At 41.1% G+C, this 14291-nt stretch overlaps 1 protein-coding gene across 3 annotated transcripts in view; it reads right to left on the bottom strand.

Moving 5' to 3' along the window:
- Positions 1-427: 427 nt before the first annotated feature.
- Positions 428-14291, bottom strand: part of Arhgap32 (Rho GTPase activating protein 32) — a 340655-nt gene continuing 326791 nt past the window's right edge. For all 3 annotated transcript variants that reach the window (XM_045146281.1, XM_045146280.1, XM_004665482.3), the window contains 5 exons: positions 13033-13178; positions 11098-11169; positions 8334-9212; positions 6709-7688; positions 428-5471 (listed from right to left, as the gene is read on the bottom strand). In XM_045146281.1, the coding sequence (XP_045002216.1) occupies positions 3222-5471; positions 6709-7688; positions 8334-9212; positions 11098-11169; positions 13033-13178 (4327 nt within the window). In that variant the 3' untranslated portion in view covers positions 428-3221. The remainder of the gene's footprint in view (positions 5472-6708; positions 7689-8333; positions 9213-11097; positions 11170-13032; positions 13179-14291) is intronic.

The raw sequence follows: 14291 nt of genomic DNA, 5'->3' as shown, positions 1-14291 counted from the left end.
CAGGTCATGGTTGAAAATCAGGTTTTGCTATCTCAGAACCTAAACTGTAAAACAATCATTTTTATTCCTTGAACATTAACAGTAATAATCAGGTAAGAAAAAAAGACCATCTGTGCACACCAACATTATCTTGCACACATTAAGATACATCATTCCTGACATTTCCGTAACACACAGTACTGACAATCGCATGCCTCTAGTCATTTGAAAGTAACTTTCTGACATACTTCAGCTCTCCTTATGACTTTCTTGCACTCTCTGCTCAGGTGACACTTTGCCAATACATTTACTGGGTGACTGGTGGGGGTGGAACAGAGATATGGATGTTATAGGATCCTTCCCAAACTAAAGGAATAAATTTCAAATGTACACCATATGCGCCCACTACTGACATCCCATTTTCCATCCTCACTCACCTTCATGGTCCCTCCTTTGCACAGAATTAATCCTGGGATTTTTAAACCTGATCCTACATTTTTTTAAAAAAATGTTTTAGCACTGTAAGAAATGTGCAGGCCCTACCCATGGGACTATCCTAGGGACTTCTTCAAACTGAACATTTAAAGTATACGAATGCATGTTTAAAAAGAAATTGAATCCAGTAAGAAATAGGCTCAGATTAAACTTATAAGACTGTGGCATGTAGGAGCCTTTGGCAAGGTCTCTAGCCTGCACTCCAGGGAGTACCTATTTTAATGTAACCAAACTATGGAATCAGAATTTTGCCAAGAGAAAATCTGGAGACATGGCTATGAATGTATCAATAGAATCAAATTATAGGATTAATGCATAAGGCAGCTGCATTTCCTTAATCCTAATGTCAATACTTCCAGTTACTACGTTGAAGAAGCCACTCACAAGGTGGATGGTGCTGAGGTAACCTGGCTCACAGTGATTTGCCATCTAATTTCAAACCCACAATATTAGGGAAAGATGTGGGTAAAGCTTTTCAAATAACTGAATCCAAAGTTAAGGCTGTTGCTAGGTACATTAAGTAACTCTAGACTTTATCTAACATTTGTTTTCATACTTATACCAGTAACTTGAATCAGTATTCTATATTCAAAATATTTACCTGGCATTCCCAAGCCCATAGGATGTTATTAATAAAGAAATTAGTTCTAAGGGATTAGCCTTAGTATTTATAAAAGAGACTTCAGTTTCAGGAGTAAACAATGTGTATATGTGATCATAAATCCACAAATGTTAAAACTGTCCTGGCTCTTCCACCACTTCTGTCCAGGCACACAATTACTGAAACCACGTGCCTCTGTGTTACACAAGCCTCTCTTCCTCCCTCACTGCTGCAAGTAAGAACTTTCAGGGTTGGTATGATCTCCAAGAGGCAATGGATTGCCTACTTGACAACATGATTAGGGTAAAGCAAATACAAATATTAGTGCTGCATTCACTAAAGATCAAACTCCCACATGTGCATGTGGTGCTAGATGGAAGTAGTCCAACAGGTTTCCGGTGACTATGCTATCAGGTGGGTCTTTACTTTTAATGCAGATGCCTAAGTTTCCACATACCTTTGGACATGTTGGTGTTTCTAGATTTCTACTCTGGACTTCACTGTAGCCCTCTGGTTAACTCTGAGGAACACAATAAAACCTTATAGACTTATCTCCACATACAAATGTGTTCTTAAAACTTTTTACTTCTTTTTCTAAATATAAACCCTTAAATGCAATCATAACTTTTTAAAATTAAAAAAGACCATCCTGAACCCTAATCTTTATACAATTTCACAACAATAATAGCAGCATGATGTTAGCTTCTTAAAAGATATCCTCCTTTGTTCTCAGTAAGACAATTCTAAGTCTTGAGATGCCAGAGCAGCCACCAACCAATAAATGGAATGAAGTCTCCTGCATCTTCCATGCACTACTTAAAATACGTGAGTGGACAAACCTCAAGTAGCATCATAAGTTATGGAATGAAATGTCAATCTAGCTCATTTAAAGTATAGGACTGCCTTGCTAGTATGGCTCATCTATGGTGTGGTGGGCTGAGAAAATAGAGTAAAGCTGTTCCTATTCTAATAAGGAATGCAACTTTCAAAAGAAAGTCTGGAGTAATCAACATGTTTAACATGTTTGCAGAGTTATAATCCTAAAATGCTGGTATAGATGGAAAGTACAGTAAGACTGTGATCACACAAGTACAGTTTAAGTCAACACCACATGACTCTTCAGAGTGCCAGCTGGTGGGAAGGGACTGTGTACTCAGGGGTTCTCTGTTTAGAAACAGAAATTAACAGCTAAGTTTATATTCGTAAGAAATTGTATTCATCCAATCAAACCATGCTAATCTGTTCTTAATGAAAAAAGTTGCTGATTTAGAAGAACAAACAGGGTGTTTTACTAGAACTACAATTTAGTGAGCATTGCTGGGGAGATCAGCAGACAGGCAGCACATTAATAGCATGTTGTGATGTTCTGCTTACTGTTAATGAGTTCACTGACAATAAGAATTGCATTTTCTTCCATCTAAGAAATTTCCTTAAATTTTAACCTACAAATAAAAAATCAGCTCTTCTGTAGTGATATAAGCTTGCACAATGACCTCTGTGAACAAGTATAGATACAAGAATGTAAAGAACAGGGTTAAGCCAAGCCTGAGTCTGTCATTTTACATGATTCTTCAGGAAATGTTTAATCCTAACTCTTACTTTTTAACCATATTGTTGTTAACAGTCTACATGACTTATCTGAAGGACCAAGGAGTTTTTCTCCATGCTAACTTAACCTCCAAGCCTCTTCTTAGACAGGGCAAACTGAATGGCCCCTGATGGGGAAGTAGAAATACAACAGGAAATGCTGAAGCCCACCAGGAAATAGATGCAAACTGCTCTGAACTAGGTAGCAAGTGCTAAGAAGAAGACAAAGTTAAATTCAATCAGTTAAAGGCAGTTCTCAGGCTCTTACAAATTAGCCCTATATGGCAAGTAGGGACTGTGACAAATTTCTTTACTAGGTTTTCAACACAGAGCTTTACAATCATTCAGATCTCTTTTTAAAGACAAAAAATGACACAGTCTATAAATGGAAGATGTGGTAATGAAGTAGGGAAGGGGGTATGATGGTGATTTGTTTACTTTTACTAGGGTTCTTTAATGTGGTCAGGGATTTTTTTTTAAATCTTTTTGGTTATTGAAAAAAAAAATAGAACAGTCCACTGTCCAGCAGAGGCTGCTTCAACTCTATTGCTCCTAGGGCTCATTCTGCATGGATCTGTGTATCAGGATGCGGCAATGCCAACTCTGTGGGCAGGAATGCCCCCTGACCCAATGCTGTGGCATATGTCCTGCTTTGTGGATGGACAAAGCCAGAGGGTACATAAGCCCCCATTCCCCCCCCTCCAAAGCCCCCTCGCTGGTGCTGGGGAAGCGAGTGGTAATCCTCTAGGTTGTCATACTGGGACACAGCAGTCATATTGCTCTGACGTTTGCCGTGGGTCTGGTACTGGTAGAGCATGCTGGGGTCCCTCTCTAGGTTCTGGGTGTGATGGAGTTTTAGACTGTGACTCCTCTCAGGTTTAGGGGGTGGGACCATGGACTGAGGGAGGTGTTCTTCCTCCTTGTAGCAGTCTCTGGAGTGTTTCTCAGGGGCAGGTGGCTGCTTGGCTCGTGGCCGCTCCAGCTCTTTGGAGATCCTCATCTCCTTGTGGTTCAGTCTTAGAGTCTCCTGTCCTGATATGATATATTTCCCTCCAGAGTTATGGTAGCTGCCTGGTTCAGAAGCATCTGGTACCCCTTTGGGCCCATAATCTAACTGGCCAGCTCCCTGGGGGTAAGGTGGTCCATTTTTTGTTTCACACAGTTGCCTATGGCTTGCTTCCTGATGCGCCCTGTGTTCTGGGAGACTACAACCCATGTCATGAAACTTTCTGTTCCTAAGGCTGCTCTGCTTCTGTGGGAGGGATGGCTTTTCTACTGGTGTGCTGCCATACCCTCCGTGGTGGTGGGCTCTATCGAACTCTGGCTCTGGGTACTTCCTGTAGAAGCGGTCATCTCCCTCAGGACTGACACCCTTGGCTGGGTGCCGCCCCTCCTTCCCCTCTGCCACTGAGAGAAGTCCAGTTTTCCCAGGATCTGATTTACTGCGTAAATGGATAACATAGATCCCTCCTAAGTCATCTTGTACAGTTGGCGTCATGTTATCATACTGTGACATCACAGGCCCTTTCACTTTCTGTCGTGCTCGGCTTTCTCTTCGGATGGACTGCATGCGGTATTTTTCCATGTCCTCAAGATCCCATGATGTGTACGTGTGCTTCATATCAGCAGCTGGGGGCAGGTTGACTACATTATGGTCATTACCAGAGAAATAGCTGGTCATGTTGGCTCGTGGACGTGGAGGCAAACCAGCATAACTGTACAAGTTCTTTCCTTGCAGCCTAGGATTGTAGAAAGAAAGATCACGATTGGGCAGACGGTGGAGTGGCCTCAACTGGACTGTGCCATAAGCATCCACGTCATACAAAGCACCGTCAGGACTATAGTAGGAACTTGAGGAGCTGGAGTATGGGCTATAGCGGTAGTGAACCCGTCCATTCTCAAAGTAAGGCTGAAGCTGTGTTACATGATAATCTGAGCGGACCTGGGAGGACTGACATGGCTTATACTGGTACAGGGGTCTTGGGCAGTAGGCTGGCTCATCATCTGGGGGAACTTCTGTCCGTGAAATAGGAACAGAGCGGATCATAGAAGGTGGGGGGACATGGAGGGATTGCACCCTCCGGATGGTGGGGTATGGTGGAATGTCTTCAGGGTAACAAGTGTTCCTAACCGAGGAGCTCAAAGACGAGACATACTCAACCCGGCTGCATGGCTTGGAGTGATGTCCAGACATGTTTCTTCCTGGGGCCACATAGGTGTTATAATGAGGACCCATGGAGGCTGGTGGCTCTGACCGGGCAGCAAAAACTTGGTGTGGCTCCAACTTTTGATGTGGAGGTACACTCTGAGGACGGAACTGGCAGTTTGGAGTCATATTGAAATGCAGACAGTTTTCTGGACCGAAGGGCTCAGTGGTGACATCAGGCCGGGCAAAAGAGGAGTAAGCTATTTTCTGAGAAGCATGCTTAGACTGTGGGACTGGAAGTGGCAGAGGCAGCACATCATCCATGGAGGCAGATGATGCAGTGATGAAGGAGTGATAGTTTGAGTTGTTGGTAACATCTGCACTGTTGGAATGCATGGCAGCAGCCACCTTGCTCTCCACTGTCCTTGTGGGGGGTACTGGGGCAACATAGCCACAAGAGTGGCCAGGAAAAGACTCGGCACGCATGTGGAGCAATGGGGCCCTGGCACCTTCCCGTACTTTCTCAGGGAGGCCTGGCTGGGCAGCACAGGCCTCCATGGGACACTGAGCAACTGCACTGCCATCACTGACAAAAATGGGTGCTGGGTCACCTATGGTTTGAGGTTCAGGTGGCCTCTCTGGAGCTGGAACTGTTCCCTGAACCTGTTGGAAAACAGCAACATTGTGAGTCCATTTTTAATGCATCCCTTCTGAAATCAAATGTCAAGGCATTTATTATCACAAATCTAGGCCATTTGAGTAGTAGCTGGAACTTTCCCAGACCACGTAGTCACACTGGAACTGTCGTCATGGTTTGGAAAAGAAGAGCTATGCTGCTATATGGTACCATCTCTGGAGAAATGCTGAGGGTTTAAAATGTGAGATGTTGCCAATGCACAAACCCAAATATAGGTTTAGTCAAGTAATATTATCAATCTTAACAATCATACCCCAACCTAGTACTCTAGCTTAGTCTCAACACCCAAAACATTTTCTTCAATTCATTTTATTCAAAATATTGGCTTAATCACCTGGAAGGATGTTCAAAATTTCTCATAGTTGCACATAGTAGCTTTAAACCCTCCAAATACAATGACGAACAATAAAGTGACTTCTCTAAGACACTCAGAGGTGACTGTCTCTACGTGCTTTCCATCCACCCTATCTGTGGACCTATTAGGCAAGTGTGAGCCCTATAGCAATACTGCAGATACACAGTGCCTGAGAGAAAGACTAGAAATTTAACATTTATTAAGGTGACCACAAAAACCTGTGGCATTTTTTTTTTTTGAGAAAATTAGGAAAACATCTTAGTATTCTATAGCCAACATTTCCTCATCAAAGCAGATATTTTATTATGCACAATCTGCTGTTTACGGTTAAGAAAATAGTAATAGAAACTTCCAAGTACTTATTATACTTCTGAAAAGCTTGGGGCAGCCTTCCAAACACCTTGAAAGAGAAATGCTTTCACTGAGTAGATATGAATAGCTGGCCCAGGGTGGTTAACTAAGAATGCTTTCATGAAGTAGATGTCAGCAGCTGGCCCAGGGTGGTTAACTGATTTGTCCAAAGTCACAAATAATCAGTGATGCATCCCTGACACCCTACAGGCCACGTTGTGTATTCCATCAGGACTCTCTGTATTACTATGAAGAAATTACATACTTCAGGAAGACAAGACAGCAGGGTGATTAACTATAGTCTTCAAGGGACTGCTTCATCCTCCAGTGCCAGGTAATGGCAAAGTCTAACCTCAAGTGGCAACTATTTCATGGAAACCTCCCACTGGACTGGAAAATAATGCTGCATCTGCCTCAAAGAGTACAACACACCCTGCTGAAAATGACATACCTTTGGAAATAGTGCATTTTACCTCATTGGCTTCCTCCCTTCTTACCTTATGGGAGTTATTGAATCCTATACTTGGTGCTGCTTGTACTTGCCCCACAGCTGCTGGTTGCTCTGCTGGCCTCTGAGGAGGTGGGGGAAGGGGACGGTTAGTTCTGTGCATGCGCTGAAGGGTGGCAGCTGCAACATCAGCAGCAGTGGGCTGTGCAGTCATGGTCCAGTTGGCATCTCTGGTGCTCATTTCAGCCACTGCTGGAGCTACTGTCATATAAGCCATGGTGGCTGTGCTGGTATTCTCTTCAGGGGACCCAGAAAGAGGATAGACTTTATCCCTAGGCAAATTAGAAGGCATGTGAGATTTGTCTGGAAGTTCTGAGGGTTGATGGGATTTATCCACACTTACACCAAGGTAGGAAGGGTGAAGATCTCCACTACAAAAATGGAGTGGAGACTGGTCCTGCTCCACAAAGGAGACTGTATGTGTGCTGGTCTTCCCATCCTGGTCTTCAGGGAAGCTTCCATGATTATCAGACTTCTCTGAGTCTGTTAAGGGAGGTGAAGTGATTCTAGCCTTTTCTGGGTCCCCAGATAGAGGACTCTGATGAGGTTGACACTCTGGCAAGTCTACTTGCTGATGTTTCTCCCCAGATTCAGTCATATTGGACTGGGTGGGATCTCCAGTAGCTGCTGTCTCTAGAATAGGCTGGCTGCAATTCCCAGGTCCACTGTTCTGGAGGTGGAACTGCTCTGCTGGTCGGTCCGTCTGGAAGTAGGTCTTATCTAGAGCAATGCTAGGGTAGGAACTAGGTAGTTTCTCTTCAGCTGTAGCCATCATCATGTCTCCATAACTAGTATACCCAGACTGAGAAGTCCCTGGTCTCTTCAATGACTGAGTTGAGGCTTGCTGTGCAGACTCAGCTAAAGCTAATGCCAACATTCGGGCGACATTTTTCGGTGGCGGTGGTGGTGGGATAAGAGAGACTGAACTGACAGGAACGGGATCCTGAGGGGGGTCATGGGTAACTGCTCCTAGTGGGAAATTGGGAAAAAAAATGAGAATGAAAAGGTAGCTTATGTTATCCTATATGGAAAGCCAAACACTCCCCATGTGATAATTAAGAACAGATGCCTTCCATATTTCAACATGGCAATCCAAGATCTTCTATCCCGCATGCAAATGCTGTTGAACGCACATCTGGTTCAGAAGGAGAACTAGTGTTTAAAGGTGCAAGCTCCTCTTGAATAGCCTCAGAATGCGGTTGGGAGAAGCAACTCCCTCACTTAACCTAGAAAAATCTGCTTAGAACACAAGTGTCCAATGCTTACAGACTGTGATAACAGCTTTTACATCTGATGGTGTTGGGTGGCTTGTTAACTTGTAAGGCTATGATAAAGAACTGTATTAGAAAAGAGAATCAAAAGCTACAAAGTTATGTAAAAATTATCCAAGAATACTAACTGTCCAAAGGGGCTTTTGTGAAGGCCTGAAGTGGGGCCATGGGCCCTTTGGGGAGTTTTGTTTGATATTAATTTAGGGCTTTGAGCCTTCAGCACCACTCAGATAAACATTCTGTTTGATTACAGATTAGCTGTTTCTCTATTAAAAGGCACAGATGGCACATAGGATGAAGATCCCTCTAACTCAAAGAAAGAATGGAGGAAAACCAACAGTACCTGTCTGAGTCTGTCCAGGAGCTACGGCCTTACTCTGACTGCTTGGGACAGGCCGCTCCTCTGACCCGGGCAACTCTACTTCTTCAGCAACTGCCTGCTCCAGGGGCTGAACTTCAGGCTCGCATCCTTCTTGGGCCTCTCTCTCATTTGCTTTCAGCTTTACTACCTGGGTGGGGGACCTACTTGTGACATCTCTTTCTTCCATACTTTTGTCCCAGGTTGGAGGTGATACATTCACAGCGACATTATTGGAAACAGTTCCAATAACTTCTGAAACGTGAGGTGGGAGGGTCACCGAAATGGGCTCAGAGATGTTCATGGAAGGTGATTTGCTTAATTTCCGTCCTATCTTTGGAGAGAAAGCATACACAACCTTTTCTGTAAATGAGGATGGTTTAGATGACTTGTCTTCAGTTGGGCTCAAGTCCAGGGTGAAGAACGGACTCAGTTTCTCCTGAACTGGAGACACAGGTTCAGAACTTGCAGTGCTTCCTGGAGTGTGACACTGGCTACCACCTGCTTCTACATCTTTCTTACTGGCACACAATTTATCCTGTGAGTACCCTGAGGAATCTAGAAAGGAAGCCCCACTCTCCAGACAGTCTGATTCAGCTTTAGGCGGACTACATTGAAATGACATTGGATCAAAATCCAGGCTGGCCACTCCAATATCTGGTGGGCTCAAGTCAACATCCTCAGTGGAATGAGGAGACACAAGAGATGGAATATGGAGCAGCCCCACTTCCTCTTCACTCTCATTGTCATGGGGAAGATTATCGTAGGAATTACAGCGGTTCCCTAGCATTTCTCCATTGAAAGAGGCAGACAGTGCATCACTACTGGATCGAGGTCGTCTGGGTCGAAACAGCTTGGAATCACCTGGTAAAAATGTACAGTGTCAAAGCATGAATGCTACAGGAAGCACAATGCATGACAAGTCACCTTAATTGCTTAGGGTAAAAAAATGCAATTTTCCATTTTCTTTTTGTAAACTATCTCTAGGTATACAAAGGTCATTCAAACTTTCGGTAGAAGAACTCTTTACACCAAATTCAAGCTATCAGGCACATGTTACAGATAGAGAATCACCATTCCACAGCCTGGGGAAGAAAAGGACTAAGGACCCTTGGTTTGACTTTGGTCAAGTTTTTCATTTGTTTGTACCATATTTTATCACTGGTTTAACACTTGACTTGTGGGGCATAATTAATCACATAAAATAGTACTTTCACAGAAAATAGAAGGAAAATACCTTTTAGTACCCTAATTTCCTTTTTAAAAAGAACTAATTGAAAAGTATCTATATAAGGCTGGTGGAATGGTTTAGCTGTTATGACATTTGCCTGTGAAGCCAAAGAGCCCCGGTTTGATTCCCCAGGACCCATGTAAGCCAGATGCACACGGGCATATGCATCTGGAGTTCATTTGCAGTGGCTAGAAGCCCTGACGTGCCCATTGTCTCTCTGTCTGTCTGTCTGTCTTCTCTCTTTGCTTGTAAATAAATAAATAAATAAATTTAAAAAGTATCTATGTACATTTAGTAAAGGATTCTTTTCAGACAGTTAAACTAATTTCTTTTATTTTAATAGTAATTGGATTTCAGGTTCTCAAGCAAGTCTTTCAAGAGTGGTAGAGTATACAGGACAAAGTTTTATGATGTTTCTCAAGGATCTACTCCTAACAATGAAACACTGTTCTATGAGGACTTCTATCATTTCTATAGTGAAAATGTAATATAAAAAGACAAAAACTATTTTTAACATAAATGCAAGTATCAATGCAATTACAATCACCACTCAAATAGGATTTTCTGCATGACCCAAGCATCTGCCCAGCCCAATGCATTGCTTTTATAGATTGTCTTGACTTCACTTTAACTGAAAATCTTAGAAAACTCCTTAGATACTAGTCACTCATAAAATGGTGTGGGAGGAGCAAAAGCAGAAGCACTGGTCAGTGAAGACATGGCAGTTAGAACTAGTGAATGAAGATGAGGAAATTGCTCAGGGTGATGACACCAAGAGTACTTCAAAAGACTTTAGTTTGCATGCCGATGACAAACAGAAAGCTGAAAATCAAAGAGGTACTTGATTACTTTAGCAAAGGGGCTTTCTTTATAATCTGCCAAATAACAAATGATAGTGTTTCTCACATGGCTTGTAAAGTTATACTTTCTTCTAAATTAGAAATGAGTTCCTTGTAATAAACGTTAGTAATAATTTCAATTTTAATTTAATGTTTACTAAATAAAACATGCCTTACTTATTTTCATATTTAGTTCTGTTTTTCAAGTTATACTGCAATTACATTCTTTTTTTCACTATTTGCCATTAAAATGTTCCCATTTTAAGTAGATTCACTTTAAAGTTGTCATCACCAAGTGTTAATTGTTTTCTGGTTAATGAACACCACCTGTTATGAAGCTGATCAGTGAATACCAAAACTGCTTAATTTTGTGTTTTGTAACACACAGTATGCTCTCATTATAAAATTTAAAGGAAGAGAGTAATAACACCAGTTTTTAAGCATTAACAAATACAAATGTTTGATTTAAAACATTTGAGCCATTTTATATAAATAAATAGTGATCAAACCAAAATACTATCATATTAAAGTCATAACACTAAACTTTAATCTGAATGATACTAAATTAATTTGTATTCTACATAGTCTATTTACTGAACATATATTCATAAAATTGCTGTCTTGATGCTATTTTATATAGTCTGTCGCAGAATGAAATAACTGATACTGTTAGTCTTACCATCAACTGCATGGAGAGAAGTAAGAGACTCCTCACTTTTAGCTGAGCGGAGGGTTCCTTCTGCTCTGCCACCTAAATAACCAAATACAAACAGTGTGACCATTTAATTCACTGACCAATGTTTCTGCTTTTGCTTTTTGTTTTATTACTAAGTACTACGTAGTTAAAGGGCATGGTGTTTTCTCCAACATTATGCATATTCAATTTACCATCCTATTGTGTAGAGTACTCCATTTTCCTATATGAAAATTTCTTTTCTAAAGTATTACAGATTTGAGCAGAGATGAAGGAAAAGATTTTTCTCATGTATTTCTTAAAGATCAACATCATAACCTCCAATGACTTTATACTGGACTTACAGTGCCCCTTGCTCAATGACGGTGACCTTGTAAGAAGAGAGAACACAGAGTGACATAATGGAGAAGGCCCTGTGAAGATGGGGAGATGCTGCCTCAAGGCAAGAAATGCCATGAGCCATAAAGAGCTAGGCAAGGTCAGGAAGAAGTCTTTCTTGTAGCGCTTACAGGAAACAAAGCTCTGCTGACACCTGTCAGACTTAGTTCCTTGTGGGTCAGTTGAATCCCTATTCATCCTTCAACATCCAAGACAAAGGTTATCTATCCAGATTACCAGTACTCAACCCCCATAAGAAATGACAATGTTTGCTATAAATACCTGATGAAGAATTCTATTTCAACAACTATGCCTGCTCACCAAAGTTTATTATACAGATGGCTTCCCAATTACACTCTGAAGGCAGGGGCACTACCCTAATACCCTATCTGCATCCTGCTGTCTAACTAATCTAATGCTGATTCCAAAGTGAATGAATTAAATGAACTGAATATGACCTCTAACATTACCTAGGAGGAAAAGTTTTATGCTCCTTTCTAGATTAAGAAACGTACTATCAGAGCATGAGTTTTAAACTATTTTTAAAAGCATAATTTATTCTATAGTAATGATCTATTTGATGGAATATAACGCTTATTAATGAGTCACCTAGTAAAAAGAATGCTTTTTGGGTTATAACAGCCATGAATTTGAAAGGATTGATGAACTATGAATTTGTCATCTTTAAATCTGTAAGATACAGATTAAAACATTTCCATAACAGTAATCTTATCAACAATGTATAAGCTATGTTACAAATATATTGTGAATTTTTAAAAAAATGTTTTTATTATCTATTTTAAGGAGAGAGAAAGAGAGAATGGGGAGGGATAGGCACACCAGGGCTTCTTGCTGCTGCAAATGAACTCCAGACACATTCATTATTTTGTGCATCTTTACATGTGTACTGGAGAATCAAACCTGGGACATCAGGCTTTGCAAGCAAGTGTCTTTAACTACTGAGCAATCACCCCAGGCCCACATTGTGAGGTTTTTTTGTTCATTTTTATTTATTTATTTGAGAGCGACAGACAGAGAAAGGCAGATAGATAGAGAATATGCATGCCAGGGCCTCCAGCCACTGCAAATGAACTCCAGACACGTGCACCCCCTTGTGCATCTGGCTAACGTGGGTCCTGGGGAATGGAGTCTCAAACAGGGGTCCTTAGGCTTCACAGGCAAGTGCTTAACCACTAAGCCATCTCTCCAGTCCCACATTGTTAATTTTTAATGATTATTTTATTATTATTAACTTTATAGTATGGACACATTGCACATTGGTCATATTCCCATCAGACATTATAAGTTTTAAATCATTACATAGACTGTCTATATAATCTATACCATTTCCTTAATTCTTTTTCTACATTGAATTTATGTTACCTTCTGAGTTAGTGATAGTCACAAAGACAATCCACTTGTACCACACAATTATGAACATTTTACAGCAAGGCATGTCAGATGGCATAGGGGGTGCAAAACTACAGCAAGTCCTGAGGAGAGCACCCTAGCAGGGACCCACCAGGCTGCAGTGATGCTCACCTTTTAGAGCCATGGCTTTCATCTCTGAAGGCTCACTCTCATTACGCTGCAACTTCCGTTTAGATACAGATGATGATTTCCCCAGGTTGAAAAAGGAACGCCAGCTGCCCACAGGAGATTTTTTCATCTTATTCTGAGGTCTCTTTCTATGAAAGAGAAAATAGCTAATGAGTATTAAGAAAACCATGGGTCTATCTCTTCTTGTAGAAAAGAAATAAACAGATGACAAAAGAAGGCAATAGGCTGGAGTGGTACAATGGGAAGAAGACACAAGTCTCTATCTTCCACACAGTAGTACACTCTACTATGTGACTGCTAAATGTGCAGGTGCTAACTTGAGTAACTAGTTTCACAAAAATAACTTTGACATAGTTCTTCACAGGTAGATATAACCTGGTAAACTACAAAATAGTTGAAAGTAAGGTATAACTGTTAACATTAAGTCTGCAAAAGTAAAACAGTCACAGAGAATTTTAGGGGTTAGTATAAAGAACAGGGACAAAGAAAGAAGAAAAGTTTAAGAATAACAACTAGTACATATTCAATAGCAGACAATGTGTTATCTTATGTGCAGTTAGTTTGTGCTGTTAATCAGATACAATCATACCAGGAAGTTGATTAAATGAAGACACTACAAGTTTAAGTAACTTCCTTAATGCTATTAAATTAGTGTGAGCAAATCAGGCTTTCATGAAACCCAACTCTATTTACAACTTAATACCAACTTTTAAAATCATTACTCAGTAAAGACTTTGTTTGTTTTTAAAGTAAATTAGGGACCCAAAACATAAAACCAGATTGAGTAAGAGCAACTTGGAAGTGACAAAGTAAGATTATGGTCCAACAAGTTACATTTTTAGTGATGGAAAGCAAAAATAAGTTAGAGGAATATACTAACATTGAAGAAAGTTTCTCATGTTTTATTAGTACTACCCACTCTAGAGAAGCCAGATTCTTACATTCATGTGCAATAGCCAAGGGAGTAGCAGAAACATTGAAAATAACTTTCATATACATTAGTCTTCCCACTAGAACCTAGTAAAGAAGATACATAGACCACATCATGATCATTTCTTTAGAGAAACAGCATATCACAGCTAGAAGGAACACTGAGAGGGACACTGTTGTAGAACTCTTGCAATGATCAGCATCACATGAAAAGCTTCATGAAACACTGTCTTCTGGACCCCTCCAGAGTTTCTGCCTGGGCAGCTCTGAGGCATCTGCATGTCTAAACGTGCCTGGGGAGGCTGATGCTG

This window comes from Jaculus jaculus, chromosome 3 (assembly GCF_020740685.1).
Source record: "Jaculus jaculus isolate mJacJac1 chromosome 3, mJacJac1.mat.Y.cur, whole genome shotgun sequence".
Lineage (NCBI taxonomy): Eukaryota > Metazoa > Chordata > Mammalia > Rodentia > Dipodidae > Jaculus > Jaculus jaculus.
The sequence above is the reverse complement of the archived record's forward strand: the minus strand, read 5'-3'. Positions and strand labels throughout refer to the sequence as shown.